This window comes from Carcharodon carcharias, chromosome 34 (genome assembly GCF_017639515.1).
Source record: "Carcharodon carcharias isolate sCarCar2 chromosome 34, sCarCar2.pri, whole genome shotgun sequence".
Classification (NCBI taxonomy): Eukaryota; Metazoa; Chordata; class Chondrichthyes; order Lamniformes; family Lamnidae; genus Carcharodon; species Carcharodon carcharias.
Genome location: NC_054500.1, coordinates 8,351,620 through 8,379,162, shown reverse-complemented (window position 1 = coordinate 8,379,162; position 27,543 = coordinate 8,351,620). Strand labels below are relative to the sequence as shown.

Here is a 27,543-nt window from a genome sequence, read left to right as displayed (position 1 = left end):
GCTTGATTACTTCTGGAGTCATCAAAGCACTCAGAAGCATTCAAAAGCCATCACAGCTTTGGTAAATTGGTGGAAGCGATTGTTGGTGTTCCGAAGCAGTCATTTGCACTCAAGCGTTCATTAGCGATCAGAAGCATTTGTTAGCATCGTAGCCTGTCTGCCCCTTTGCAGACCCCCCATGCTCTCCTTTTGCAGCCCTCTCTCCCTCCTTTGCAGTCCCTCCCCCTTTGCAGCTCTTCCTGCCTGGCCTTGCCTCCCACCTAGCCTCACCTCTCAAACCTCCCCTACCCCCGCCATTGCTTCCTGCCAGTTTTGCTTCTCGCCAGTCTTACTCCCCACCTGGCTTGGCAGTTCCCCCCACCACCGTGGTCACCTGCTGCCACTTCGGGCCTTGCTCGTCACCCCCGTTCCGGTCCTCGGGCCTCGTTCGCCACCACTACTTCCGTCATTGGGCCTCACTCACCATAACTGCCACTCACCTGCCCACTGCCTGCTGCTCCTCCAATCACAGGCTGTTTCTCTCCACATTTGCCATTGATGGGCTCACCCCACCCCCCCCCCCCCCACTCACAAAACACCTTTTTTTTACAGAATCTGTCACTTCCACTTGGGGGCGGGGGTGATTTTTTCTGATTGGTTGCCCCCTGTGATTGAATTTTCTGGGACTTTTTGGGGGCTTTTTTCAACGCTGAACAAAACTGCTTGTAACAAAACACTAAAAACGTGGAACACGTAAACTAACTCCAAGTCCAAAACTGTTTTGGAACAAAACTTTCCTCTGTTTGGAATGGAATGATAAGCTGCATGTACATGCATGGTCACTCGTACAAGAATTGGAAAAATGATTTTATACAATATATTATATTCTTACTTCTTAACTGTGGAGGTATTAACTGACTTGATATCCATCCCATCACGATAATTTTGAAAGAAAAACAATGTTGAATATGTGTCCCCTCCATACAGATTAATTATGCCTGTAAAGCCTGTGAGCAAATTTTGTAGCTCGACGAGCGGGCGCGTGCCCGACCTGCTCGAGCGTGAAGTGATGCGCGCTGATGTCAGGCAAGCATCCTGATGTCAGCGTGCAGTCACGCAATAGTTCGGTCAGCGGGCGCGCGCTGGAGTTGGCAGCGTGTTTGCCGACAATTAAAAGGCTGGTTAAGGCCATTAAAGAAAGAATTGAGTTAAATTTGTCGCCGCCCGTCCTACCTTATGGTTGGCTGGCGGGCAAGCGAAAAGGCCAAGCAGCCAAGCGGGTGGGATGAGGTTTCCAAAAGCAAATAAAAATAAAATAAAAGTTTTAAAATTTAATTAGTAACACGTCGCCGCTCATGTAACAGCGTCACATGAGGGGACAAGTTTTATTACGTTTTCATGTCTTTATTTTTTTTTTAATACTCTTCGTTCCCCGAGGCAGCTCTGTGCCTCAGGGAGATTCTGAAGTACATACTCGCAAGCATGCGCAAAGTTTGAGCTCGTCCTCCTTGCCCCGCCCGTATGGGCAGCGCTTAGCCTTAATTGGCTGGCCAGTGTGGAATCGCCTTCCAGCCTCAATCGTGGGCGGCGGTCAGCTTCCCAACTGCCCCCTCCCAGCTCACCCGACAAGGGTGAAATTCTGCTGCATGATTACATGAATCTTAAACTGAATGGAATCCATAGTATTCTGAAAAGGAGGGATGTTAAATAGCTTTGCTAGGAGTCAAGTGGCCTACTGCCTTGGAGATGAGATTGGGTAAAGCATCTTAGCAGGTATGGAGGGGTCTGATTGGTACGGACAAGATGAGACAAAGCTGTCATTATTGGAACGGAAAGGAGTTCCTTAAAATCACAGGTAAAAGGGAGGTGTGTTTGCATCCTCACTGGTGATTTATGCACTGAACCTATGTTAAACAATCTACACAGCAGAGTGGTCACAATGCCACCACTCTTGAATTTAAGGAGGATCGGAACAAAGGACTAAGGATTGCAAATGCTACACTCTTGTTCAAAAAAGGGAGAAGAATAAACCTGGCAATTAAGGGCAGTGAGTTTGACATTTGCAGTGAGGAAGTTTTTAGAGACAATAATCCAGAGAAAATTAAAGACACTTGGACAAGCAGTGGCTAGTAAAGGAGAGTCAGCTTGGATTTATTAAGAGCAGAACGTGTTTGATCAACTTAGATTTTTGACGAGATATCAGCGAGGATGATTGAGGACAGTGCTGTTGATGTTTTCTATCGGGACTTTCAAAAGGTGTTTGATAAATTGCCAGATATTAGGCTTGTTAACAAAATTGAAGGATAAAAGGAGCAGTCGCAGCAGGAATACAAAATTGGGATAGAAAATAGTTGTGGTGATGGCTCTTTTATGACTGGAGGGTGCCATACTGTAATTACTTCAAAATTGTTAAACTTAGTCATCTGAATTTTTTGATAAGACTTTTCTTTCAGTTTGCAGTGAGGCATATAGCTACTAGAATTTCACCATCCAGCTCCACCCAACACCCCAGTACACGAAGATAATTATTATTCAACCTATATTTTAAGTCATTCTGTTAACAAACAGATGTTGTTTGTGCAGTCACCCTTCCTGTGCTCCAGCCTGGGTGAACCTGCCTTCTGCCACCTAGAATCCACCTCTCCAATTTACCCCTAAAGCCTTCTAACTCTTCACATCACTCTCTCCTATAAGACCTTTCAATGAAACCCACCTCTTTGGGATGAGAGGGTTGTCCTAGGATGAGAGGCTGAGTAAATTGGGCCCCATCTCTGGAGCTTAAAACAATCAAAAGGTGATTTTATTGAAACATTTAAGATTCTGAAGGGGCTTGACAGGGTAGATGCTGAGGCTGTTTCCTGTGGCTGGGGATATAGAATGCAGAGATACAGTCTCAGGATAAGGGGATGATCATTTATGACTGAGATGAGAAATGTCTTCACTCAGAGGTTGTGATTCTTTGGAATTCTCTACCCCAGAGGCTTGTGGATGCTCCATCATTGTCTATATCAGCCTTAAATATATTCAGACTTTTGGGATCTCAGGAAATAAAGGAGAATGGGGAGCAGGTGGGAAATTCGAGTTGAAGCTGAAGATTAGCTATGATTGTATTGAATGGCAGAGCAGGTTTGACAGAATATACAGTCTACTCCTGCTCCTATTTGACTAAGCATTTGTCATCCCTCCTAATATCATCTTTGGCTCAATGTACATTTCTTTCTTAGATTGTTCTGAAAGATGCTATCTTTTTGAAAACTGATGATGTGTATTTGATGCCATGTGGTGCTATAGGTATCCTGGAAGTGTTGTACTGTGTTTTGATTGAAAGTCCTGAGGTTCTGAACATCATAACGGAAAACCACATCAAATCAATCATCTCTCTGTTGGACAAACATGGACGAAATCACAAGGTAGGTACACTCATGAAGGCTGCTAATGTAGCAAGGTGATAAAATAAGGAATACTTTCATTCTTCAAATGTTCCTCAAAAATGGGAATAGGGACAAGAATCACTACTTGAGACATTTATAGTAAGTTCTTGTTTTTCTGCTATTCCAGATCAAAGCTCAAACATAGTCAATTCTCATCTGTATATAAGCCATTTGGCTGAATAAGCTCATTCCTTTTTGATGGGTCAGTGATCACTTACCTACCTAGTTGCAAGATTGCCTTTAGAACTTCCACTCCTCCTTATCCCCTAAACTTCAATCTACCACTCAAAAAAAAATGTCTTCAGGTCCCAAGGAGAATTCTTGAATCGACTTTCTTTTCACTTTTCTTGTAGGTGCTGGATGTATTGCGCTCTCTCTGTGTCTGCAATGGTGTGGCTGTACGATCCAATCAAAATCTTATTACGGAGAATCTCCTTCCAGTCCGTGATCTGCTGCTCCAAACAAACTTGATTAACTATGTCACCAGGTATAACGCTCAGAAGTTCGCACAATTACTGAACTTGTACACTGTTTTAGTCAATTTTCAGGTTTTTTTCTTAATAGAACCAAATCTTCTTGCTGACTAGGGGCAATGACATGGTGCTTCCTCTGCCCACCCTTGTATGTTACATTGCACCAGCAGCTTCCAGACTCATTGCCAGGGATTTCATCTGAATTGTCCCAATAGGCTCAGCGGAACATATGCCAGCCGGGAGCTGTGTGCCTAAAATGGAGCCAGAGGTTTATGGCAACCAATGCTAGAAAAAATAAATTTCCATTTAAATGATCTCTCTGAATCCAGGCAGCTTTTCTTTGAGCAAATGCAGAGTCTCGTTCTCCCAGAGGCAGGCACTGATGTTGTTTCTCAAGTTGTGCGGCACCAATGGGAACTAGTATCTCGAGAATGAGCTTTGACCATTTAAGGCAACTGATGGAGGCCTCATTGGTGATTCTGGTGCTAATGCTGGCTCACGGTGGAGCTTAGGCAGATAATCTTGGGCAGTGATCGTGGTGAATGCTGGTGAATTCCTTCCGATGGGAAACTGTCTTTTCATATTTCTCCATTTTAAATGGCGTGAGTGTTTGGATGTGTCCAAAAATGTGCAGACAGTGATTCAACTGGGAGAAAGTAGAAGGCCCTGTTTACAGATTTTTTTTTTGTCTTGTTTTATTTTTCTCCCAAAGGGGGCTCCACCACATGATAAAATGTCAGATTGTGTGTCTGGTGGATTAATCCCCATCTATCATAAACTAGAAGCTATTTTACTCCGGTAGACATAGGAAACATATTTTCCCATGAAATAAAAGATTCAGATTTTCTTTTGTTTAACTCATCTAAGATTTAGAATTCAAATATAATAATTAAATACCTTTAATCAACAGTAGTTAAACCCTTTTTGTTTAATTCCAGCATGAGGCCTAATATATTTGTGGGCACATATGAAGGTTCTACGCAGTACAAGAAGTGGTACTTTGAACTGATAGTGGATTATGTTGACCCATTTGTAACACCACAGTCTACTCATCTGCGAGTGGGCTGGGCTTTAACAGAGGGTTACAGCCCTTACCCAGGAGGAGGTGAGGGTTGGGGAAGCAATGGAGTTGGAGACGATCTGTATTCCTATGGTTTTGATGGACTTCATCTGTGGTCAGGTCAGTGATTCTTCTGCTCCTGAAGTTCTGTTAGTTGCTACTTATAGAACTGCTGTTCCTGAGGTCGACTCCTTTATTCTGTCATTTAGAATCAGTGATGATGGCATTTGAATGTTTAGAATGGATATATTTTCATATATTTACCTGGTTTTGGTAATAATTAAGGACACTTATTTCCTGACAGGCGCATAATATGGGATTGAGGGAGGTGGTGATGTTGGGGTGCAGGTTGGGGACGGAGGTGTTTTCACTGAATCTCACAATGCAGAAGAGGCCCTTCGGTCCATCGAGTCTGCGCCAACACGTGAGAAACACCTGACCTACCTACCTAATCCCATTTACCAGCACTTGGCCCAATGCCTTGAATGTTATGATGTGCCAAGTGCTCATCCAGGTACTTTTTAAAGGATATGAGGCAACCTGCCTCCACCACCCTCCCAGGCAGCGCATTCCAGACTGTCACCGCCCTCTGGGTAAAAAAGTTTTTGCTCATATCCCCCCTAAATCTCCTGCCCCTCACCTTGAACATATGTCCACTTGTGACTGACCCTTCAACTGCTGCTCCCTATCCACCCTGTCCATGCCCCTCATAATCTTGTATGCCTCAATCAGGTCGCCCCCTCAGTCTTCCCTGCTCCAACAAAAACAACCCAAGTCTATCCAACCTCTCTTCATAACTTAAATGTTTCATCCCAGCCAACATCCTGGTGAATCTCCTCTGCACCCCCTCCAGTGCTATCACATTCTTCCTATAATGTGGCGACCAGAACTGCCCACAGTACTCCAGCTGTGGCCTCACCAAGGTTCTATACAACTCCAACATGACCCTCCTACTTTTGTAATCTATGCCTCGATTGACAAAGGCAAGTGTTCCAAATGCCTTTTTCACCACCTCACCAAAGGTCCTTTGTTCCTCAGAACTTCCTAGTGTCATGCCGTTCATTGAATATTTCCTTGTCAAATTACTCCTTCCAAAGTGTATCACCTTACACTTTTCAGGGTTAAATTCCATCTGCCACTTATCTGCCCATTTGACCATCCCGTCTACATCTTCCTGTAGCCCAAGATACTCAACCTCACTGTTAACCACCCGGCCAGTCTTTGTGTCATCCGCAAACTTACTAATCCTTTCCCCCACATAGTCATCTATGTCGTTTATATAAATGATAAATAATAGGGGACCCAGCACAGATCCCTGTGATACGCCACTGGACGCTGGCTTCCAGTCACTAAAGCATCCTTCTGTCATCACCCTCTGTCCCCCATAACTAAGCCAATTTTGAATCCACCTTATCAAATTACCCTGTATCCCATGTGCATTTGCCTTCTTTATAAGTTTCCCATGTGGGACCATGTCAAAGGCTTTGCTGAAATCCATATAAACTACAACAACTGCACTACCCTCATCTACACACCTGGTCACCTCCTCAAAAAATTCAATCAAATTTGTTAGGCATGAAAATTTATTTATTTTTTATGTTTGTACTTAAATTTTTTCAAGTTGCTGAGAGGGCACCTCAAGATGGAGGCGCTCTCTTTCCCTTACCTGCAATCACAGTCGACAACTCCTTCCATGCTGCAGGGTCTCCTCTTGGTACCCTTCTGCTTTGAGAGCTTGACTGCTATCCTTAATTGGCCAATTCAGAGGAAGTCAGTGCCGGGTGACTGTTCCTCACAATAGTGCAGCTTTGGGACCCTGATTTGACCCTGAAGTCAGGATTCCTGTCCCAAAACCCAAAATCCTGCCCTTAACTATCTCGCCTCACATTTGAAGAATATCCATTTGGCTCAGGCACTATAGGGCTAACACTGGTGGGCCTTGGTCTTTTTTTCATCCAGTAATTCTTATGTTTTTATGTAACCAAATAAAATTGAAGATGACTTATGAGGACCATAAGAATAACAACAATTAAAAAAGGAAAAAAATGATAAAAGAAGAAAGGAGATGAAAGCCGGATCATGAAAGCTAAGGAGTAAGAACATAAAATGCTGGAAATACTCAGCAGATCAGGCGGCATCTGTGGAAAGAAAACCAGATGATGGTTCTGATGAAAGATCATAGACCTGAAACGTTATCTCTATTATCGGAATGATTACTTCCATTGTCAAAATACAAATAAAGTTTTACTGCTCTATATCTGTGTTAATACGCATCTTGATGTAGTTTGTTTGATGTGTGAAAGTAGTATCATAGAATGCTTACAGCACAGAAAGAGGCCGTTTACCCCATTGCGTCCATGCCGACTCCATGCTAGAGCAACTCACCTAGTCCATCTCCCCCTTTTTTTCTGCACTCCTGAAAAACTTTCTCCTTTAGATAATCATCCAGTTCTCTTTTGAAAGCCTTGGTTGCATCCTCCTCCACCACACTCTCAAGTGGTGCATTCCAAACCTAACCACTCGCTGAGTAAAAAGGTTTTCCATGTCACTGTTGTTTCATTTCCCAATCATCCCAAATCAGTGTCCTCTCTGATTTTCGACCCTTTCTTCAACAGGAACGGTTTTTTCTACCTCTACTCCGTCCAAACACCTTATGATCGTGAACACATCTATCGATATCCTCTTAATCTTCTCTTTAGATGAACAACCCCAATTGCTCCAATCTATCCACATAACTGAAGTTCCACATCCCTTTGGACATTCTCATGAATCTTATCTGCACCTTCTCCAGTGCCTTCACATCCTCGCTAAATTATGGTGACCAGAATTGCACACAACACTCAAGTTGAGGCTGAACCAATGTTTTTTTTTACAGGTTCATCATAACTCCCTTGTTTTTGTACTCTCTGCTCCTACTTATAAAGCCCAGGATCCCATATACTTTAGTAACTGCTTTCTCAACCTGCCCAACCACTTTCAATTATTTCGCACATATACCCTGAGGTCCCTCTGCTCTGGCACCCCATTTAGAATTGAACCCTTCATTTTATGTTATCTCTCCTCATTCTTCCTCCCAAAATGAATAACTTCACACTTCTCTGCATTAAATGCTATCTGCTGCTTGTCCGCATATTCCACTGGCCTGTCTATGTTCTTTCAAAGTTTGTCACTATGCTCCTCACAGTTCGCATTACTTCCAAGCTTTGTGTCATCCACAGATTTTGAAATTGTGGCCTATACACCAAGGTCATGACCATTAATATATGTTAAGAAAAGCAGTAATTCTAACACTAATCCTAGGGGAACACCACTCCATACCTTCCTGCAGTCTGAAAAAACACCGTTCACCACTACTGTTTACTGTCACTCAACCAACTTTGTATCCATGCTGCTACTGTCCCTTTTATTCCATGGGCAGGGTACTATACTTGGAAAGCAATCATAATTGTCCCTTAGACTGTGGTTTCTTTTTATCGGAGAGGTGTGACAGGATAGCAAACATTTTATTGGGGTACTTTAAAAACAGCAAATTTGATTTTTTTTTCTATTTGTATACACAGGACATATTGCCAAGGCAGTTGCTTCACCTGATGCACACATGCTTGCTGCTGATGATGTTGTTAGCTGCTGCCTTGATTTGAGTGTCCCCAGTATCTCTCTCCGGATTAATGGCCACCCAGTACAAGGCATGTTTGAGAACTTCAACATTGATGGTCTCTTCTTCCCTGTGGTTAGCTTCTCTGCAGGAGTCAGGTGAGTGCTTTGATATATTCTTTATGCTATGCTTTGTAATAAATTTTATGGTTTAAAAGCTGTAGGAAGACCTTGTAAAGTAAAATCTTTTTAATGCCACATCATCATGTATTTTTGCTGCTGTAAATTTTAGAAACAGTTAAAATGTTTAATTATAAAATCTTCAGCTTCCTGCTTGAAAGATATCAATAAGATCTATAAGAAAACATTGTTTTGAAATTCATATAATCTAAATTTTAATAATTTTATTTATTATAACCACAGATTCTAATTTAAAAAAAAAACACTGTTCTCTGGATTAGGTTGTGAGTTGCGTTAGAATGCTGTCATTTTGAGTTTGAATATAGATCAGTCTAGATGACTCTTCTCTTTCTGCTGCCTGCCAGTTCTTAATTGGCCTACAAATATTTCCAATTTCATTGCCGGTCTGAATATTTTAATGTTACTAACTATAGTCCATGAAATGCAGAAAAATGTACACTACCTCTCTTAATTGGTAACACTCTTGCCCCTGAGTTAGAAGATTATGGGTTCAAGCTGCACTTCAGAGACTAGAACAAAAAATCTAGAGGGCTGACAGTCCAGTGCCCTGTCAGAGGTGCTGTCTTTTAGATGAGAAGTTATTTCCCCTCTCAGATGGATGTAACAGATCTCATTATTTCAAAGAAGAGCAGGGGATGTCTTGTTCAATATTTACCTCTCAGCCTACTACATCATTATCACATTGCTGTTTATGGGATCTTGTGTACAAATTGGATGGCATGTTTCTAACACTACAGCTTCGTTTGCTGTAAACAGCTTTGGGACATCTTGAGTATGTGAAAGCTGCTATGTAAATACAAATCTTTTGAAATCATTGAAAAAATCAATTGTTACACTTGTAGTCTTTGAACTTCCATTCAATATGGGTGAATAGAATATCATAGCTGAGGGATTTTGAGACCTCTTGCTCAGTGGAAACTGGCAGATTGCTTTGCTTGCCCCCTGCAGTGCACTCATGCCGAGTATCTCACCAGGTAGAGGCCCACCTCAAATCTATCTTCTAAGATTCGTGCAGTGTCAGCATTTGAACTGGTGACTGAGTGTGTGAAATTAAGTGACAATGCTAGGCATTCATCACCACTCTCTTCACAAAATCACACATTGCAGAAAAGACCCTTCGGCCCATCGAGTCTGCATCGACATATGAGAAACACCTGACCTACCTACCTAAACCCATTTACCAGCACTTGGCCCATAGCCTTAAATGTTATGACGTGCTAAGTGCTCATCCAGGTACTTTTTAAAGGATGTGAGGCAACCTGTCTCCAACACCCGCCCAGGCAGCGCATTCCAGACCATCACCACCCTCTGGGTAAAAAGGTTTTTCCTCACATCCCCCCCCACCCAAGCCTCCTGCCCCTCACCTTGAACTTGTGTTCCCTTGTGACTGACCCTTCAACTAAGGGGAACAGCTGCTCCCTATCCACTCTGTCCATGCCCCTCGTAATCTTGTACGCCTCGATCAGGTCGCCCCTCAGTCTTCTCTGTTCCAACAGAAACAACCTAAGTCTATCCAACCTCTCTTCATAACTTAAATGTTTCATCCCAGCCAACATCCTGGTGAATCTCCTCTGCACCCCCTCTTCTTGGTCTTTGTTCACTGCCTCATGAGTATCCAAAAGGAAAAAAGCACAAGGTTAAGGTTATGATTTGGGGATGGGGGAGGTATGGGGATACCATCATCTTGGGTGGTTTCAGCCCTGCCGCTGGCCATGGCCTCAGCAATGGCTGTTCCAATAATGACAGTGCTGTCACCTCCATGGTGGTTAGGACAGAAGGAGTGCCTGTCCCGCTCCTGCTTCCTCCGATTGTGCACCACCTTGTCCTTCAAGAAGAGAAAAGTGTGCCTGAGAGTGTTGTGCAATCTGTTTGGGTGATGTGCCTGATATGGTTGAATAGATGGTATTGTGTACAAGCTATGAGTTGTGAGGCTTATAGCAGTGCTAAGTTTGCAGGGATGAGGAGAAGCATATGAATGGAGGTATGAGTACTTATTGATAGAGATTGCTGTAGGTGATTATAGGAGTGTGGTGAAATAAACAGTGGCTGAGGCTAATTGTGCAGTTGGTAAAAGATGGCATTTGAAGATGTATTCACTGACCTTAACCACTCATGAGGTTATCAAATTTCTTGGGACACTGCATCATGGTCATCTGCTTGACCCTGGCGTTATCCTCCATGTCTGTCTGTTCCCACTGCCTTCTGAGTGCAAATCTGGAGGTTCTCCTGTTCGCACTGTGGATATAGGTCCTCTCTCCTCCTTTCCAACTCCTCCAACAAGATATCCAGTTCGGCATTCGAAAACCTTGGAGTCTGGTTTCTCCAACGTTATGCCGTCCACTGTTTCCCAGAACTGGCTCACTTCCTGCATGACTCCCAGCACCTGCAGAATCCAGAATACAGGCTAATTCTAATTGGTAGTGGGACATGATAATTTTGGGATCCTTGCTGATGTGTGCAACCAGTGAACAGAGTGTTTAGCACTGGCTGGCTGCAAAAATTATTTAAATGAGTGGGCAGTATGAAATTGGACCACAGGCTGCATTTCAATCAACTGGACTGGGTTAATTGTTTATCATGATCCCACAACCTTTTTAACTGCTATCCATTTTAACTCCCAGTATTTGGTACCCAGCTACTATGGATTAGCACGCAGTTCACTACTGTTAATTATGGTAGCTTATTCTAACATGGCCAATAAATTTTGATTGAGACTGTTTTATGTAGATTTTAAGGGTCCTGTGTTTTGTATCTTACTGGTTTGCAGGGTTCGATTCTTATTGGGTGGTAGACATGGAGATTTCAAGTTCTTGCCTCCTCCTGGTTACTGTCCTTGTTATGAAGCATTGCTACCTAAGGAAAGAATCAGAATTGAACCCATCAAAGAGTACAAGCATGACTTTGACGGTATTCGAAACCTCCTAGGACCCACACAATCACTATCACATACTGCATTTGCTCCCTCACCTGTGGATACAGCTCAGGTAATTGGATTAAATATCCATCCTTTAACTTTTCAAGTGCTATTCCCCCCATTATTTCTCCAACTTTTGGATTTGCATACACTGCTTTAAAATTCCTAATTTTTGAAACTGCAAACTTTAACTTATAAATACTCATGCATACCTCCAATTGTAGCTGGCTAAAAATCTGTAGATCCCTTGAAATCCTGTAGTTGTACCTTGTGAGTTGTATTTCATAATTTAAAATTTATAATGTAATGAAATGTAATTTTCTTGTTGATTACATGTCAAACATTGTTAAAGAAATGTAATGTTTTTCTTAGCAGTGAGCTTGAATTTAAGAATTGCTTAATCACTTTTTTAATGTAGCACAGTTCTTTGGTAAATCTGGTTGGACCACATGAAGCACTGTCAGGTCTTGCTTTCCTTTGCTAAAACTGCTCACTATTCAAGATAAACCCTGGCTTCTCTTCTCCACCACAAATCATCATCTTAAACAATGTCCTCCTATTCCTCTGTTAACTCTTATTTCTCTCCCCACAGTTGCCTCCAAAACTGCTGAATATTTCCACCACTTTCAGTTTTTATTTCAGATTCCCAGCACCCACAGTATTTTGCTTTTGTTCTCCCATTCCTCCTCTAACGTCCAAACCAAGTGCATGTTCAAGGAGCTCACGTATGTTTTTATCACAAAATCAAGACAAGATCAGATTCTTTTTCTACTTCCCTCCCTCTCTTGAACTCACTGGGCCAAACTATATTGTTTCCTTCTGCCCCAGCCTTGAACCCCACAACATGCTCTAGATTCAATCCTACCTCCCAAAATGCTCTCTCTGAACTCAACTATTCCATGAGACTTATTTCCTGTTCACTTGACTCTATTCCCACTGAATTGTTGGGCACCCAACCTCCCTTTCTTGCTTCCATGATAGCTGGGGCAGGCTTTTGCAGTGGGCCTGGGGACCCTGATATTGGGACAAAATGGGGATACCAAGCATATGCTTGCTAGCAGCAGGACCAGCTCAGCAATTTTACCAGAGGCTGCCTCCTAATTGACTATTCCTAGGCTCACCGTCTAATTAAAACCAGTGGATGGGATGTCGAATCTGCTGGTCCAGACAGAGAGCTGGCAGTTCTTTAGCCTCAGTAGCCCCACCAGGAGAGGTGGGTGCTGTTGAGGCTGATTGGGAAACAAGAGGTTGGAGAGATTGAGTTTTAAATTTAAATTCCGAGGGACCAGGTGGGCAGGCCCCTCTGGAGGCCCTTAGGGCTGTGGAAGTGGCCTTCCCTGCCCACGGCCTCCAGCTCTAAAGTAGCCACCAACGCCCCCCTCCAACTCTCCCACTGGCTGCCCCATGAACCTGGTAGCCTCCCCACATCATTGGTGGGGGTGTTCACTCGCTGACACTGGCAAAATGCCGGCATGCCCAAGGAATTAACCCAAAGTGGGTCATTCCATATTTAAATTGGTTTCCCACCTCTCTGCATCCTGTCCCACGGCTGGAAAACTCGCCCCCAATGGTGGGACTGTGTCAGGCAGCCATCCTGATGTGGCACCCCGCTATTTCACCGGCCCCTCTACCTCTCAGCCCTCCATCCTGGCACTGAGAAAATCCCAATGTTGTTAATGGATGCCTTTCCTCAGGTACTGTCCCTCTCCCCTTTTATATCGGCCGTCATCACCCCTCTTCTAAAAAAACACCCACCCTTTACTTCCCTATCCTACAAACTATCACCCCATCTCCAACCTCATTTTTCTCTCCAAAGGCCTTTCCACCATATTTTTGTCTCCTACAGGCGTGGGTGCGCAAGGTTTGGTTCTGCCACCTCCCTATGCAGGCTTGAGGCAGCGACGAAGGTATGAGGGTGCAAAGGTGGACTGCTTAGAAGGCCCGTATTGGTTCTCTGGGACATGGATCCAGTCCTCTACATTGCTCTTATGCCCTCTAACCCTCGCCCCCCTGTCCAACCCCCCATGCCCATGACCCCTCCATGCCCCTATGTATTCTCCATAGCCGTTCACCCAGTATCCTGAATGCACAGGAATCATGTAAAAGCAACAAAAGCCTTTGAAATTGACTTTTAAAAAAAAAAGCCCTTGCAATCTAATGAAACTGTCATCAAACGCAGCCATTCATACTGCAAAGAAAAGTAAATCCAGTCCGATTGGAAAAGAAATTAAATCCCTTTAATTGCTCATTAATTTGTGAAAACAAATAAACATCTATTCAGAAACCACATAAAAGACAGATAATCCTATTGTAACCTCTTTAGAGGAGGCGATGGCATAGTGGTATTGTTGCTAGACTAGTAATCCAGAGACCCAGGATAATGCTCTGGGGACCGGGATTCAAATGGTGGAATTTGAATTCAATAAAAATCTGGAATTAAAAGTCTAACGATGACCATGAAACCATTGTCGATTGTTGTAAAAACCCATCAGGTTCACAAATATCATTTAAGGAAGGAAATCTGTTGTCCTTACCTGTTTAGCCTACATGTGACTCCAGAACCACAACAGTGTGGTTGACTCTTAAATGCCCTCTGAAATGGTCTGGCAAGCCACTCATTTGTATCAAGCTGCTACAAAGTTACAAAAAAAGAAAGAAACCGGATGGACCACCCAGCATTGACCTAGGCACCAGAAACAACAACAGCAATCTCAGCCCTCTCGACCCTGCAAAGTCCTCCTTATTAACATCTGGGGGCTAGTGCCGAAATTGGGACTGCTGTCTCCCAGACTAGTCAAACATAGTCTGACATAGTCACCCTCATGGACCATACCACCATCCCTGGGTATGTCCTGTCCCATCAGGACAAACCCAGCAGAGGTGGCGGCACAGTGATATACAGTTGGGAGGGAGTTGCCCTGGGAGTCCTCAATATCGACTCTGGACCCCATGAACTCTCACAGCATCAGGTCAAACATGGGCAAGGAAACATCCTGCTGATTACCACGTACCGCCCTCCCTTGTGAACACCACTTGGAGGAAGCATTGAGGGTGGCAAGGGCGCAGAATGTAGTCTGGATGGGGGACTTCAATGTCCATCACCAAGAGTGGCTCGGCAGCACCACTACTGACCGAGCTGGTTGAGTCCTAATTGACATAGTGTCTAAACTGGTTCTGCGGCAGGTGGTGACAGAACTAAGAAGAGGGAAAAACATACTTTACCTCATCCTCACCAACCTGCCTGTCATAGATGCATCTGTCCATGACAGTATTGGTAGGTGTGACCATCTCATAGTCATTGTGGAGACGAAGTCCCACCTTCAGATTGAGAATACCCTCCATCGTGTTGTGTGGCACTACCACTGTGCTAAATGGAATAGATTTTGAAGAGATCCAGCAACTGAAGATTGGACATCCATGAGGTGCTGTGGGCCTTCAGCAGCAGCAGAATTGTCCTCGAACACAATCTGTAACCTCGTGGCCTGGCATATCCCACACGCTACCATTACCACCAATCCTGGCTCAATGAAGAGTGCAGGAGGGCATGCCAGGAGCAGCATCAGGCATACCTAAAAATGGGGTGTCGTAGAGTCATAGAGGTCAACAGCACAGAAAAAGCCCTTCGGCCCATCGTGTCAACCTTGTGAAGCTATAGCACAGGACTACCAGTGTGCCAAACAGCATAAGCAGCAAGTGATAAACAGAGCTAAGCGATCCCAAAACCAACGGATCAGATCTAAGCTCTGCAGTCCTGCTACATCCAGTTGTGAATGGTGGTGGACAATTAAATAACTCACTGGAGGAGGAGGCTCCACAAATATCCCCATCCTCAATGATGGGGGAGCCCAGCACATCAGTGCAAAAGATAAGGCTGAAGAATTTGCTACAATCTTTAGCCAGAAGTGCTGAGTGGATGATCCAACTTGGCCTCCTCTGGAGGTCCCCAGCACCACAGATGCCTGTCTTCAGCCAATTCGATTCACTACACATGATATCAAGAAATGGCTGAAGGCACTGGATAGTGCAAAGGCTATGGGCCCTGACAATATCCCGGCAATAGTACTGAAGACTTGTGCTCCAGAACTTGCCGCACCGCTAGCCAAGCTAGTCAGCTGGCATTTACCCGGCTATGTGGAAAATTTCCCAGGTATGCCCTGTACACAAAAAGTAGGACAAAATCCAACCCGGCCAATTACCGCCCCATCAGTCTACTCTCGATCATTAGTAAAGTAATGGAAGGGGTCATCAACAGTGCTATCAAGCGACATTTGCTTAGCAATAACCTGCTCACTGGTGCTTAATTTGTGTTCTGCCAGGGCCACTCAGCTCTTGACCTCATTACAGCCTTGGTTCAAACATGGATAAAAGAGCTGAACCCCTGAGTTGAGGTGAGAGTGACTGCCCTTGTGTGGCATCAAGGAGCCCTGGCAAAACTGGAGTCAATGGGAATCAGGGGGAAACTCTCCGCTGGTTGGAGTCATACCTAGCACAAAGGAAGATGGTTGTGATTGTTGGAGGTCAGTCATCTCAGCTCCAGGACATCATAGTAGGAGTTCCTCAGGGTAGCATCCTCAGCCCAGCCATCGTCAACTGCTTCATCAATGACCTTCCTTCCATCATAAGGTCAGAAGTGGAGGTGTTTGCTGATGATTGCACAATGTTCAGCACTATCCGTGACTCCTCAGTTACTGAAGCAGTCCATGTCCAAATGCAGCAAGACCTGGACAATGTTCAGGTTTGGGCTGACAAGTGGCAAGTAACATTCACGCCACACAAGTGCCAGGCAATGACCATGTCCAAAAGAGAGAATCAAACTATTGCCCCTTGATGTTCAATGGCATTACCATCACTGAATCCCCCACTATCAACCTCCTGGGGGTTACCATTGACCAGAAACTGAATTGTACTAACTATATAAATACTGTGGTGACGATAGCAGGTCAGAGGCTAGGAATCCTGCGATGAGTAACTCACCTCCTGACGCCCCAAAGCCTGTCCACAATCTCCAAGGCACAGGTTACAAGTCTGATTGAATACTTCCCACTTGCCTGGATGAGTGCAGTTCCCACAATACTCAAGAAGCTTGACACTGTCCAGGACAACGTAGCCTGCTTGATTGGCACCACATCCACAAACATTCACTCCCTTCACCAGCGGCGCACAGTAGCAGCAGTGTGTACCATCTACAAGACTGTAGGAATTCACCAAGGTTCCTTCGACAGCACCTCCCAGACCCACGACCAGCACTATCTTGAATGACAAGGGCAGCAGATAGATGGAAGCATCATCACCTAGAGGTTCTCCTCCAAGTCACTCAGCATCCTGACTTGGAAATATATCGCTGTTCCTTCACTGTTGCTGGAACTCCCTGGCATCCTGGAACTTCTTTTCTAACAGCGCTGTAGGTGTACCTACACCAACATGGACTGTAGCAGTTGAAGAAGGCAGCTCACCATCACCTTCTCAAGGTCAACTAGGGATGGGCAATAATTGCTGGTCCAGCCAATGAAGCCCACATCCCATGAATGAATTTTTTAAAACTGCCAGTCAAACCATACTTTGTTCTCTGACAGCTATGTAAAGAACCAGCTGCTGAGCTTAGTTCTTCATTAGCTTTTGAAACTCAGGGAAGCATTCATAATTGGTTCAGCTGTCAAACCAAATCAGTACACTCCAGACAATAGAGCTTATTGAAACTGAAAGGACAGATGGTTTGTTTCCTATTTCAAAGCAGATGGCCTGTAAAACAAAGGAGTGAAGCAGGTGGATGTTTTTTTACGTTTAAGCAGCAGGTCAATTTTTTTCTAAGCTTAGGTGCGCTGGGCATTGTTCAGATCATGGCAGGAGGGTTCCCAAGCCACTTTTCTAGAATTTTGACTGCATAATAGGATTTTTTCCAATGGGAGAAGCACTTTAATGTACTTGCACAATTCTGGTCAATGTAATGGCCAACATATGTTTTCAGGACAGAAACCTATGAACAATCACTGCAGTAAAACACATCTAACTTCTAAGACAGCATCCAATAGTGCCGTTTGAAGTTGCTAAAACATTTACTGTCGGAATGTTGCCAACTCATCAGCAGGCTTCCCCCGGGGTTTCAAACTCTCTCACTTGGTGGGTTTCCCAAAGGCTTCCAAAACCTGCCCACTCCGACAAAATACCGTGGGACATTAAATATAAATTTCTCCTCTCCCTGTCAGTAATGACCCCGATGTCACTGGATGTGTATGCAGCTTGCAACCTGAACCTAACCCAAAACTTTTCCAGTCCATGGGACGTTTGTTTGGGGCTCTTTTTGAGAGTGAAATTAAATTTACGGTCCCATGCCTCAATTTTGCCAATTCCTGCACCCATTCCCGACTTTGGGACACAAAAATCCGGACCCTTGAACATATTGTCAGCTCCCAAGTTAATACCCATCTTTCCCCCAGTTCCACATTTGATTCCCTCCAACAAGGTTTCTTTCCCTGCTACAGCACTGAAAAGATTCTTACCAAAGTCACAAATTACATCCCATGTGACAGTGACCATGGTAAACTATCCCTCTTCATCATTCAGAACTTGCAGCCGTCAACACCATTCAGCACACCAACTCCACCAGTGCTTCTCCTCCATCACCGAGCTGGGCGGAATTGCACTCACCTGGTTCCATTTTTATCTATTGAGTCATAAACGGGGAGTCACATTCAGTGGTTTCTCTTCCTGCGTCTGCACCATTACCTCTAGAGATTTTCAGGGATCTATCCTTAGCCCTCTTCTATTTCTAATCCACATAATGATCCTCGATGACTTTATCTGAAAACATAGTGTTAGTTTCGACATGTATACTGACAGTGTTCAGTTCTATCTTGCCACCACCTCTTTTAGCCTCTCCACTGTCATGACACCCATGTTAGATGAGGGCACAAAATTTGCCCAACTAAATGTTGAGAAGACCAGAGCTATTGGACTGAATTTTTGTTTGCATGAGGAGGCAGAACTAGAGTTGGGCAGGCCCACAATTTCCTGCTACTGGCCGGTGTACTGATCCTGTGCCATGGCCCTGTCTTTGGGCCATTTTTATTCAGGCAGGATTGGAGTGGGTGGGGGGGTGGCAGAGGTAGGTGACAGCTAACCATCTGCAAGTGGCGGGTAGCCTATTAGGCCAATTAAAGGGCCAGTGAAGACCACTGTGCAGTTGTTGACTTCAGTTTCCAGTAGGCTTGGAGTGCTCCTGTTAAGGCTGAAACATGGCCAAGATGGAGGCAGCCTCTCGATGGCAGACAGGGGTAGGGATGAGTAGCACTCCATCCTGCTAGGAGAACCTTTCAGCAGCTGCCAAAGCCGTAGGGCCACAGTTGCAGTCCTGGGCCGTTCAGTGGTGGGGGGGGGGGGGGCGTTGTCCCCTCCATGATGATGGCTTGGCAAGCTGTGGTCTTTCTGAATTTAAAGTTTCTAAAACCTTTTGAGAAGGTGGCCACATCTTGAGGTGCCTTCTGTTTCCAGCTACATGGGTAGTGCCTATCACTGACCTTGCAGGGCTGAAGGGCCTCTTTTTGGCTCTCGAGCACTGCAGCCCATTCACTGGCTTTAATTCGATGGTAAGTGAACACCCTGGCCAATAATTGGTCTGCTAAAGATTGCTTTGGGCACCAGGGACTTTTGTGGGATTTGAGGTCGGGACCTGGAAGGGCACCCAACATTGCGGTCCTGACCAGAAAACAAAATTCCAGCCCATTGACTTTGGTCCCCACCACAAATCCCATTCCCGAGCTAACGTTCACATCTCTCTCTTCCTCATGACTGTCTGAGGTTGAGCCAACCCATTTGCAAGTGGTGTTGTGTTTCAGCGCAACCTAACAAATATCTGCTCTATCATCAAAACTGCCTACTTACACCTCTGTAACATCGCCTGACTTTAAATCTGTCTCAACTTGTTTGCTTCTGAAACCCTCATAAACTTGGGCTCATCTAAAACTCTGCTGACTGCATCTCAACCCACACTAAGTCCCATTCACCCATCTCCCCTGTCCTTGCTAACCTGTACTGACTTCCAGATTGATAATACTTGAATTTAAATTCTCATCCTTGCCTTCAAACCCCTCCATGATCTCAATCCCCTGCCCTATCTCTGCAATTTTCTTCTGCCCTACAAACAATTGGGATCTCTACACTCCTCCAGTTCTGGCATCTTGCATATCTTTGATTTTTAATCAATCCACCATTTGCAGCCGTGCCTTCAGCTGCCTTGCCCATAAGTTCAAATGTTTCCGACCTAAACATCTCTAACTCTCTACCTCTCATCTTTTAACATTCCCTTAAAACCTACCTCTGACTAAACTTTTGATCACTTGTCTGGATATCTCCTTCTGGGCTCGGTATCAAACTAATTGTAGCCAAATTTCTGAGTGCAAAAACAATAGGGCAATAATAGTTGGGGCATCAGCTACCCTAATGTCAACTGGGATGCGAACAGTGTAATAGGCACAGAGGCACAAAATTCTTGAACCGCATTGAAGAGAACTTGTTTAGCCAGCACTTAACAAGCCTAACGAGAGAGGTGCAATTCTGGATTTAATATTCGGAAATTAAGCTGGGCAAGTGGATGAAGTAGCAGTGGGTGACCATTTTGGAGATACTGACCGCAGTACAGTTAGATTTAATACAGTTATGGAAAAGGGTAAAGATACAACAGAAGTAAAAGTTCTAAATTGGGGAAAGAGAAATTTTACAAAGCTGAGAGATGACCTGGCGAAAGTGGACTGGTTACAGCTACTTGAAGGGAAATCAGTGACAGACCAGTGGCACACATGCATAAGTGAGATTCTGCAGGCACAGTGTACACATATCCCCACAAAGAAAAAGGGCAGTACTGCCAAATCTAGAGCCCCCTGGTTATCTAGAAGCATACAAAGTAAGATGAAGCAGAAAAAGAATGAGTATGACAGTCACAAAAAACTTAATACTGTAGAAAGTCTAGAGGATTATACAAAGTACAGGGGTGAAGTAAAAAAGGTAATTGGGGAAAGCAAAGAGAGGATATGAAAAAATATTGGCAGGTAAGATCAAAGAAAACCCAAAGATGATTTATCAATATATTAAGAACAAGAGAATAACTAAGGAAAGGGTAAGGCTGAGCAGAGATGTACATGGTAACTTGTGCTCTGATGCTGAAGATGTGGGCAGGGTTCTAAGTGAGTACTTTGTCCCTGTCTTCACAACGGAGAGGGATGAAGCAGATATTCTAGTTAAAATGGAGGAGTGTGAAATATTAGATACAATAAGCATAGTGAGAGAGGATATACTGGAGGGACTGACATGTTTGAGGGTGGATAAGTCACCAGAGCTAGATGGATTGTATCCCAGGCTGTTAAAGGATGGCAGGGAGGAAATAACGGATGCTCTGAAGATCATTTTCCAATTCCCGCTAGATACAGTCGATGTACCAGAGGACGGGAGGTCTGCAAATGTTTGCCATTATTTAAAAAGGGGTGAGAGATAGCCAAAATAATTGTAGGCCAGTTAGACTGACTTCAGTGGTGCGCATGTTATTAGAATCAATCCTGAGAGACGAGATAAACTGTCACTTAGAAAAGAATGGATTAATCAGGGATAGTCAGCATGGTTTTGTTAGGGGAAGATAGTTGTAGTGCAGTGGATGTTGTCTACATAGATTTTAGTAAGGTATTTGACAAGGTCCCACATGGCAGACTGGTTAGAAAAGTAAAAGCCCATGAGATACAGGAGAATGTGGCAAGTTGGATTCAAAATTGGCTCAGCAACAGGAAACAAAGGGTAACATTTGGATGTTCTTGCTTTTTGTTTTATATATTAATGATTTGGACCTAAATGTGGGTGGCATGATTTGGAAATTTGCAAATGACACAAAAATTGGCCGTGTAGTACCATTGATATCATTCTAGAGAAACAGCTATCCTTTTCACTATCAACTACATGGCCAATTTTTGGGGGAAGGCACAGAGGTTGGCAGGTTGGCCAAGTGCTGTAACTTGCAAGGCTATGGAACAGGTGCTGGGTTGTGGAATTAAAATAGGCAGCTAGTTTTTAAAACTTGTTTGTTTTTCAGCCGGCGCAGACACGATGGGCCGAATGGCCCCTTTCTCTGCTGTAACTTTCTATGGTTCTGTGGTTATAACTCTTTTGTGAAGCATTTTGGAACATTGTACTATTTTGGAGGCACTGCATAAATGCACTGTTGTTGTAGTTACAACCCCTCTTTTAGAAAACTGATTTTTCTTCTCACTTACTTTGTTTTCGTCCTTGGGATGTGTGTGTCACTAGCAAGACCAGCATTTATTTCTCATTCCTAATTGTCTTTGCAGTCCATGTGACATAAAAAGGGAGTTCCAGGAGTTTGACCCAGTGACAGTGAAGGATCAGTGACATTGTCCCAATTCAGGATGTTGTGTGGCTTGGAGGGTAACTTACAGATGGTGGTGCTCCCATGTGTCTGCTGACTTTGTCCTCCTAGGTGGTAGAGGTTACTGGTTTGGAAGGTGCTGTTCAAGGAGCCTTGCTTGACACATTGCTGCAGTGCATCTTGTAGATAGTATCCGTTACTGCCATTATGAGCTGGTGATGGATGGGGTGCCCATAAAACAGGCTGCTTTGCCTTTTGGATAGTTCAGAGCTTCTTGAGTGTTAGAGCTGCACTCATCCAAGCAAGTGGAAAGTATTCCATCACACTTCTGACTTGTGCCTTGTAGATAGTGGATAGGCTTTGAGAAATCAGGAAGTGAGTTACTCGCTGCAGAATTCCCAACCTCTGTCCTGCTCTTGTAGCTACAGTATCTAAATGGCTAGTCCAGTTAATTTTCTAGTCACTGGTAAGCCCCAGGATGTTGACGGTGGGGTATTCAACAATGGTAATGCCATTAAAGGCCAAAGGGAGATGGTTGGATTCTCTCTCGTTGGAGATGGTTTTTTGCCTGTCACTTTTGTGTTGCGTGAATGTCACTTGCCATTGGGAAAAAAAGCCATGGAATTTGAGAGTAGAGTTGTCTACAATTTCTAAATTTAAAGCTTTTCTTATTTTCTGTTTTATATGTCTACTGAGTTCAGAAAGTTACTTAAACCATAATCCTTCAGCCCTTGATAAATCACTTGTAACTGGTGACCCTGACAAGTTTTCGAAGCTAAATCCTATTCCGTTTTTCCTTGCCTCAACTAATGATTTGACATCAATGTTAATAATTTTTATGAAATAATTAAATTCCAGGCTTCAAACATGACTCCCTGTAGTTCCATTGAGGAATTGTAATTTATTAATTGGCATTAAAATTAAGGTGCAGTTTCAGTAAATGTTCCTTTTTTATTCTTTATCTAGATTGTCTTACCACCTCATCTGGAACGGATACGAGAGAAATTAGCTGAAAACATCCATGAACTTTGGTCAGTGACAAAGATCGAGTTAGGTTGGACATATGGAACAGTAAGAATTTAATTATATTGCCTGTATTATTATGTGGCCTATATTGCCTGCTTTTTAGTTATATTGCCTCAACCATAAGAATTAATTATGTAATGAAAATGTTACGGTCTGAGTAAGTATTTATGAAGAAAAACTACTAGAACAGTGTTTCTAAGGTGATGAAGCTGAAAATTGCTGGTTGATTTTGTTGGTCAATTATTTTTTGGAAAATATTAACCTTGAACTCAATTTCAGGTGATATGGCCTAATTTAAAAGATGTTTATATCACATTCCTGCAATAGAACCTTTGTTATTTGTCATAATCATCAGACCAGGGAGATGATGAAAAATCATGAAAGTTTGACTTAACAAATATGATACTGCAACATATCAGACTTGACATTTGAATGAAAAGTAGCTTCCTATCACTCCATGCCTCAGTGTACGTCATGTCAAATGTATTGTGCCACTCATTGAAGAAGTTTAACTGAACCCATTTAAGACTCCAGCCTCTGGAGTTTGGAAAGAAAAGTATTACAGCATGCATTTAAACCCTGATCTTCCCCCTTCAAATAGCATAGGTTAATCAATCATCCAAAAAGCAAAAAAGCATCAGAACCTAAATCTTATTAATGAAAACGTTGTTATGGATAGGAGGGTTTTTTTTAATTTAAACAACCCTGATTTCTATTCTTACCAGCCATCTGTAAACAGAAAGGTATTATGATTTTGATTTCCCCCTTTGTAAGCGGTGGCATATTTCCCAACCCTTCAGTTTTGGTGTGATCCAGTTTTTATTAATAACCCCACAGCATCTCCAGATAGGTAAACTCAGAGGGTTAGTTTATTTGCACACAATCAAAATGTAGTTCAGTTGTGGGGGGCAGTGGATGCTTGCTACATAGTCTCCTGCCCATTCATACAATAAAAGAGGGATAGAGAAAAGGCCACAGAGCAAAAAATTACTGTTTCCCGTGAGTCCAGAGTCCAGAATCAAAGGTTGAAAACTGATGCTGGATAATTAGATGAATTAGTCTTGTAGGTGATGCTATAGATGTTCAGAAGTTCGAGTAGAAGCAGTGTAGATGGGGGGCGGGCATTCAAACCTGGACAGACCCCTTTTTCCTGAGATGCTGCTTGTTAGATTGAAGATGGCAGACTGAGCTTTGCAGCTCCACAACGCAATATTACAGGTTCCTCCTGCTAGGAGGTCATGTCGCCTGACCCCCATCTCTCCACTCGGCTTTGACAAAGGGTATATGTTCCTTTGTCTGTGTTCCTGAGATTGTTAATGTTCCAACCATTAAAAAGTACAAAGGAAGGTTGCTGAGTTGTTTGTCCTAGTCAAATAGTAGACTCTAGTGGCCAGGCCTGGCTTATGAATAGTAGATGGCCTTTATATAATTCCCTTTGAGTTCAGAGTCACTAGTGCCCCTTCAGAGATAATGAGGTGCAAATTTCTTTGCTACTGCTAGATTAGCTCCCTAGTTCATAGGTTACTGCCAGGCATGGCTTCAGTCAGGTTGAAAAGGTCATTGTCCAGTTTTAAGGGAGTGACCATGATGTACCTTTCATAAGAATATACTGTGAAGTCTTCACTCTGTTGCGGTGTATTCTGTTAAGATCCTATACATGACTTTTTAAATGATATTGTGAAATCATTATACCATGCTCGATGGGGTGAATTCCACATTTTTCACTGGAGTGTGGGAGGCCGACCCAGAAGTGCCCAGTATGTCGATTCCTGCCCCCACCCTTTATAGAGACCAAATACAATGCAATGCAGCCAATTAGCAACCGCCGCACAGGAAGCCAGCCAATTATATCTGCGTAGGAAGCTTGCTTCCTGACCACAAACCCTTTCCCCCCTTTTTTTTGATTTATTCGTTCATGTGGTTTGAACCTCACTAGCTAGGCTAGCATTGATTGCCCATCCCTAATTGTCCTTGAAAAGCTAGTGGTAAGTGGCCTTCTTGAATCGCTGAAGCCCATGTTGTGTAGATATACCCACAGTACTATTAGGAAGGGAGTTCTGGGGTTTTGACTCAGTGACAGTGGAGGAATGGTGATTATAGTTCCAAATCAGGATAGTGTGTAGCTTGGAGGAGAACCTGCAGTGGTCCATGCATTTGTTGCCCTCACCTTTCTAGGTGGTAGAGGTTGCGGGTTTGAAAGTTACAGTCAAAGGATGCTCAGTAGGTTGCTGCTGTGCATCCTGTGTAGGGTAGACATTACTGTCACTGCATCGGTGGTGGAGGGAGTAAATATTTAAGGTGGTGGATGGGGTGCCAATTAAGCTGGTTACTTTGTCCTGGATGCTGTCGAGTTTCTTGAGTTTTGTTGGAACTGCACTCATCCAGGCAAGTGGAGAATATTCCATCACACTCCTGGCTTGTGTGCTGTAGTTGGTAGACAGGCTTTGGGGAGTCAGGAGGTGAGACACTCATCACAGAATTCCTAGCCTCTGACTTGCTCTTCTGGCCACAGTATTTATATGGCTGATCCAGTTCAGTTTCTGGTCAATGGTAACCCCTCAGGGTGTTAATAATGGGGGGATTCAGCGATGGTGATGACATTGAATGTCAAGGGGAGATGGTTAAATTCTCCATTGTCCAGCACTTGTGTGGCGCGAATGTTACTTGCCACTTAGTAGCCCAAGCCTAAATAATGTCTAGGCCTTGCAGCATGTGGACATGGACTGGTTCAATATTGGGAGGAGCCACAAATGGTGCTAAACCTTATGCCATTGATAGTAAACATCCCCACTTCTGACTTATGATGGATGGATAGCCATTGCTGACAGCTGGAGGTGATTGGGCCTAGATCACTACCCTGAGGATCTCCTGGAGCAATGTTTGGGGACTGAGATGATTGGCCTCCAACAACCACAACCATCTTCTTTTGTGCTAGGTATGACTCCAACCAGTGGAGGGGTTTCCTCCTGATTCTCCGTTGACATGAGTTTTGCTATGGCTCCTTGATGCCTTGATCAAATGCTGCCTTGATGTCAAGGGCAGTCGCTCTCACCTCACCTCTGGAGTTCAGCTCTTTTGCCCATGTTTGGACCCAGGCAGTAATGAGGCCAGGAGCTGATTGGCTCTGGCAGAACCCAAACTGAGCATGAGTGAGCAAGTTATTGCTGAGTAAGTGTCGCTTGATAGCACTATTGATGACCCCTTCACTCACTCTGCTGATGATCGAGAGTAGGCTGATAGAGCAGTAATTGGCCTGGTTGGACTTGTCCTGCTTTTTGTGGACAGGATATACCTGAGTAATTTTCCACTGGGTTGTTGCCAGTGTTGTAGTTGTACTGGAACAGCTTGGCTAGAGGCATGGCTAGTTCTGGAGCATGAGTCGTTGCTGGAGTGTTGTCAGGGCTCGTAGCCTTTGCAGTATCCAGTGCTTTCAGCCATGTCTTGATATCATGTGGAGTGGATCGAATTGGCTGAAGACTGGCATTTGTAATGTTGGGAACTTCAGGAGGAGACCGAGATGGATCATCCAATCGCCACCCCTGACTGAGGATGGTTGCAAATCTTTTGCCTTATCTTTTGCACTGATGTGCTGGGCTCCCCCATCATTGAGGATGGGTATAGTTGTGGAGCCTCCTCCTCCAGTTAGTTGTTTGATTGGCCACCATCATTCGCGACTGGAAGTGGCGGGCCTACAGAGTTTAGATCTGATCTGTTGGTTAAGATCACTTTGCTCTGTCTATCACATGCTGCTTCCACAAGCAAGTAGCTTCACCATGTTGACATCTCATTCTTAGATATGCCTGGTGCTGCTCCTGACATGCCCTCCTGCACTTTCAGTGAACCAGGGTTGATCCCCTCCTTGATGGTAATGGTATTGTGGGGGATATGCCAGGCCATGAGTTTACAGATTGTGGTTGAATGCAGTTCTACTGCTGATGGCTCACAGAACATCAGGGAAGCTCAGTTTTGAGTTGCTAGATCTGTTTGCAATCTATCCCATCTAGCACGGTGGTAATGCCACACAACATGGTTATCCTCAGTGTGAAGGTGGGACTTCATTTCCACAGTGACTGTGTGGTGGTCACTCCTACCAAACCTATCATAGACATCTGCAACAGGCAGATTGTTGAAGATGAGGTCAAGTAGGTTTTCCCCTCTTGGTTCCTTCTCCACCTGCCACCGATATGTCTAGCAGCTATGCCCTTTAAAACCCGGCCAGTAGTTGTCCTACCGAGCTACTGTTCATGATGGATGTTGAATTCCCCCACCCAGAGTATATTCTGTGTCCTTGCCATTCTATGCTTCTTCCAGTTGATGTTCAACGTGGGGAAGTACTGATTCATCAGCTGAGGGGGTGGGGTAATCAGCAGGAGGTTTCCTTGTCCATGTTTGGCCCGATGTCTTGAGACTTCATGGGGTCCAGAGTCAATGTTGAGGATTCTCCGGGCAACTCCATTGCTTCAGTATAGCACTGTGCTGCCACCTCTGGTGGGGGTCTATTC

The 27,543-nt window shown here is 44.0% G+C and overlaps 1 protein-coding gene across 1 annotated transcript in view; it reads left to right on the top strand.

Annotated features, from left to right (window-relative positions):
* Positions 1 to 27,543, top strand: part of LOC121272536 (ryanodine receptor 1-like) — a 467,552-nt gene that overhangs the window by 111,176 nt on the left and 328,833 nt on the right. Inside the window, exons 16-21 of the mRNA XM_041179156.1 lie at positions 3,271 to 3,389; positions 3,764 to 3,897; positions 4,822 to 5,063; positions 8,504 to 8,696; positions 11,506 to 11,722; positions 22,982 to 23,086. Of these exons, the coding sequence (XP_041035090.1) occupies positions 3,271 to 3,389; positions 3,764 to 3,897; positions 4,822 to 5,063; positions 8,504 to 8,696; positions 11,506 to 11,722; positions 22,982 to 23,086 (1,010 nt within the window). The remainder of the gene's footprint in view (positions 1 to 3,270; positions 3,390 to 3,763; positions 3,898 to 4,821; positions 5,064 to 8,503; positions 8,697 to 11,505; positions 11,723 to 22,981; positions 23,087 to 27,543) is intronic.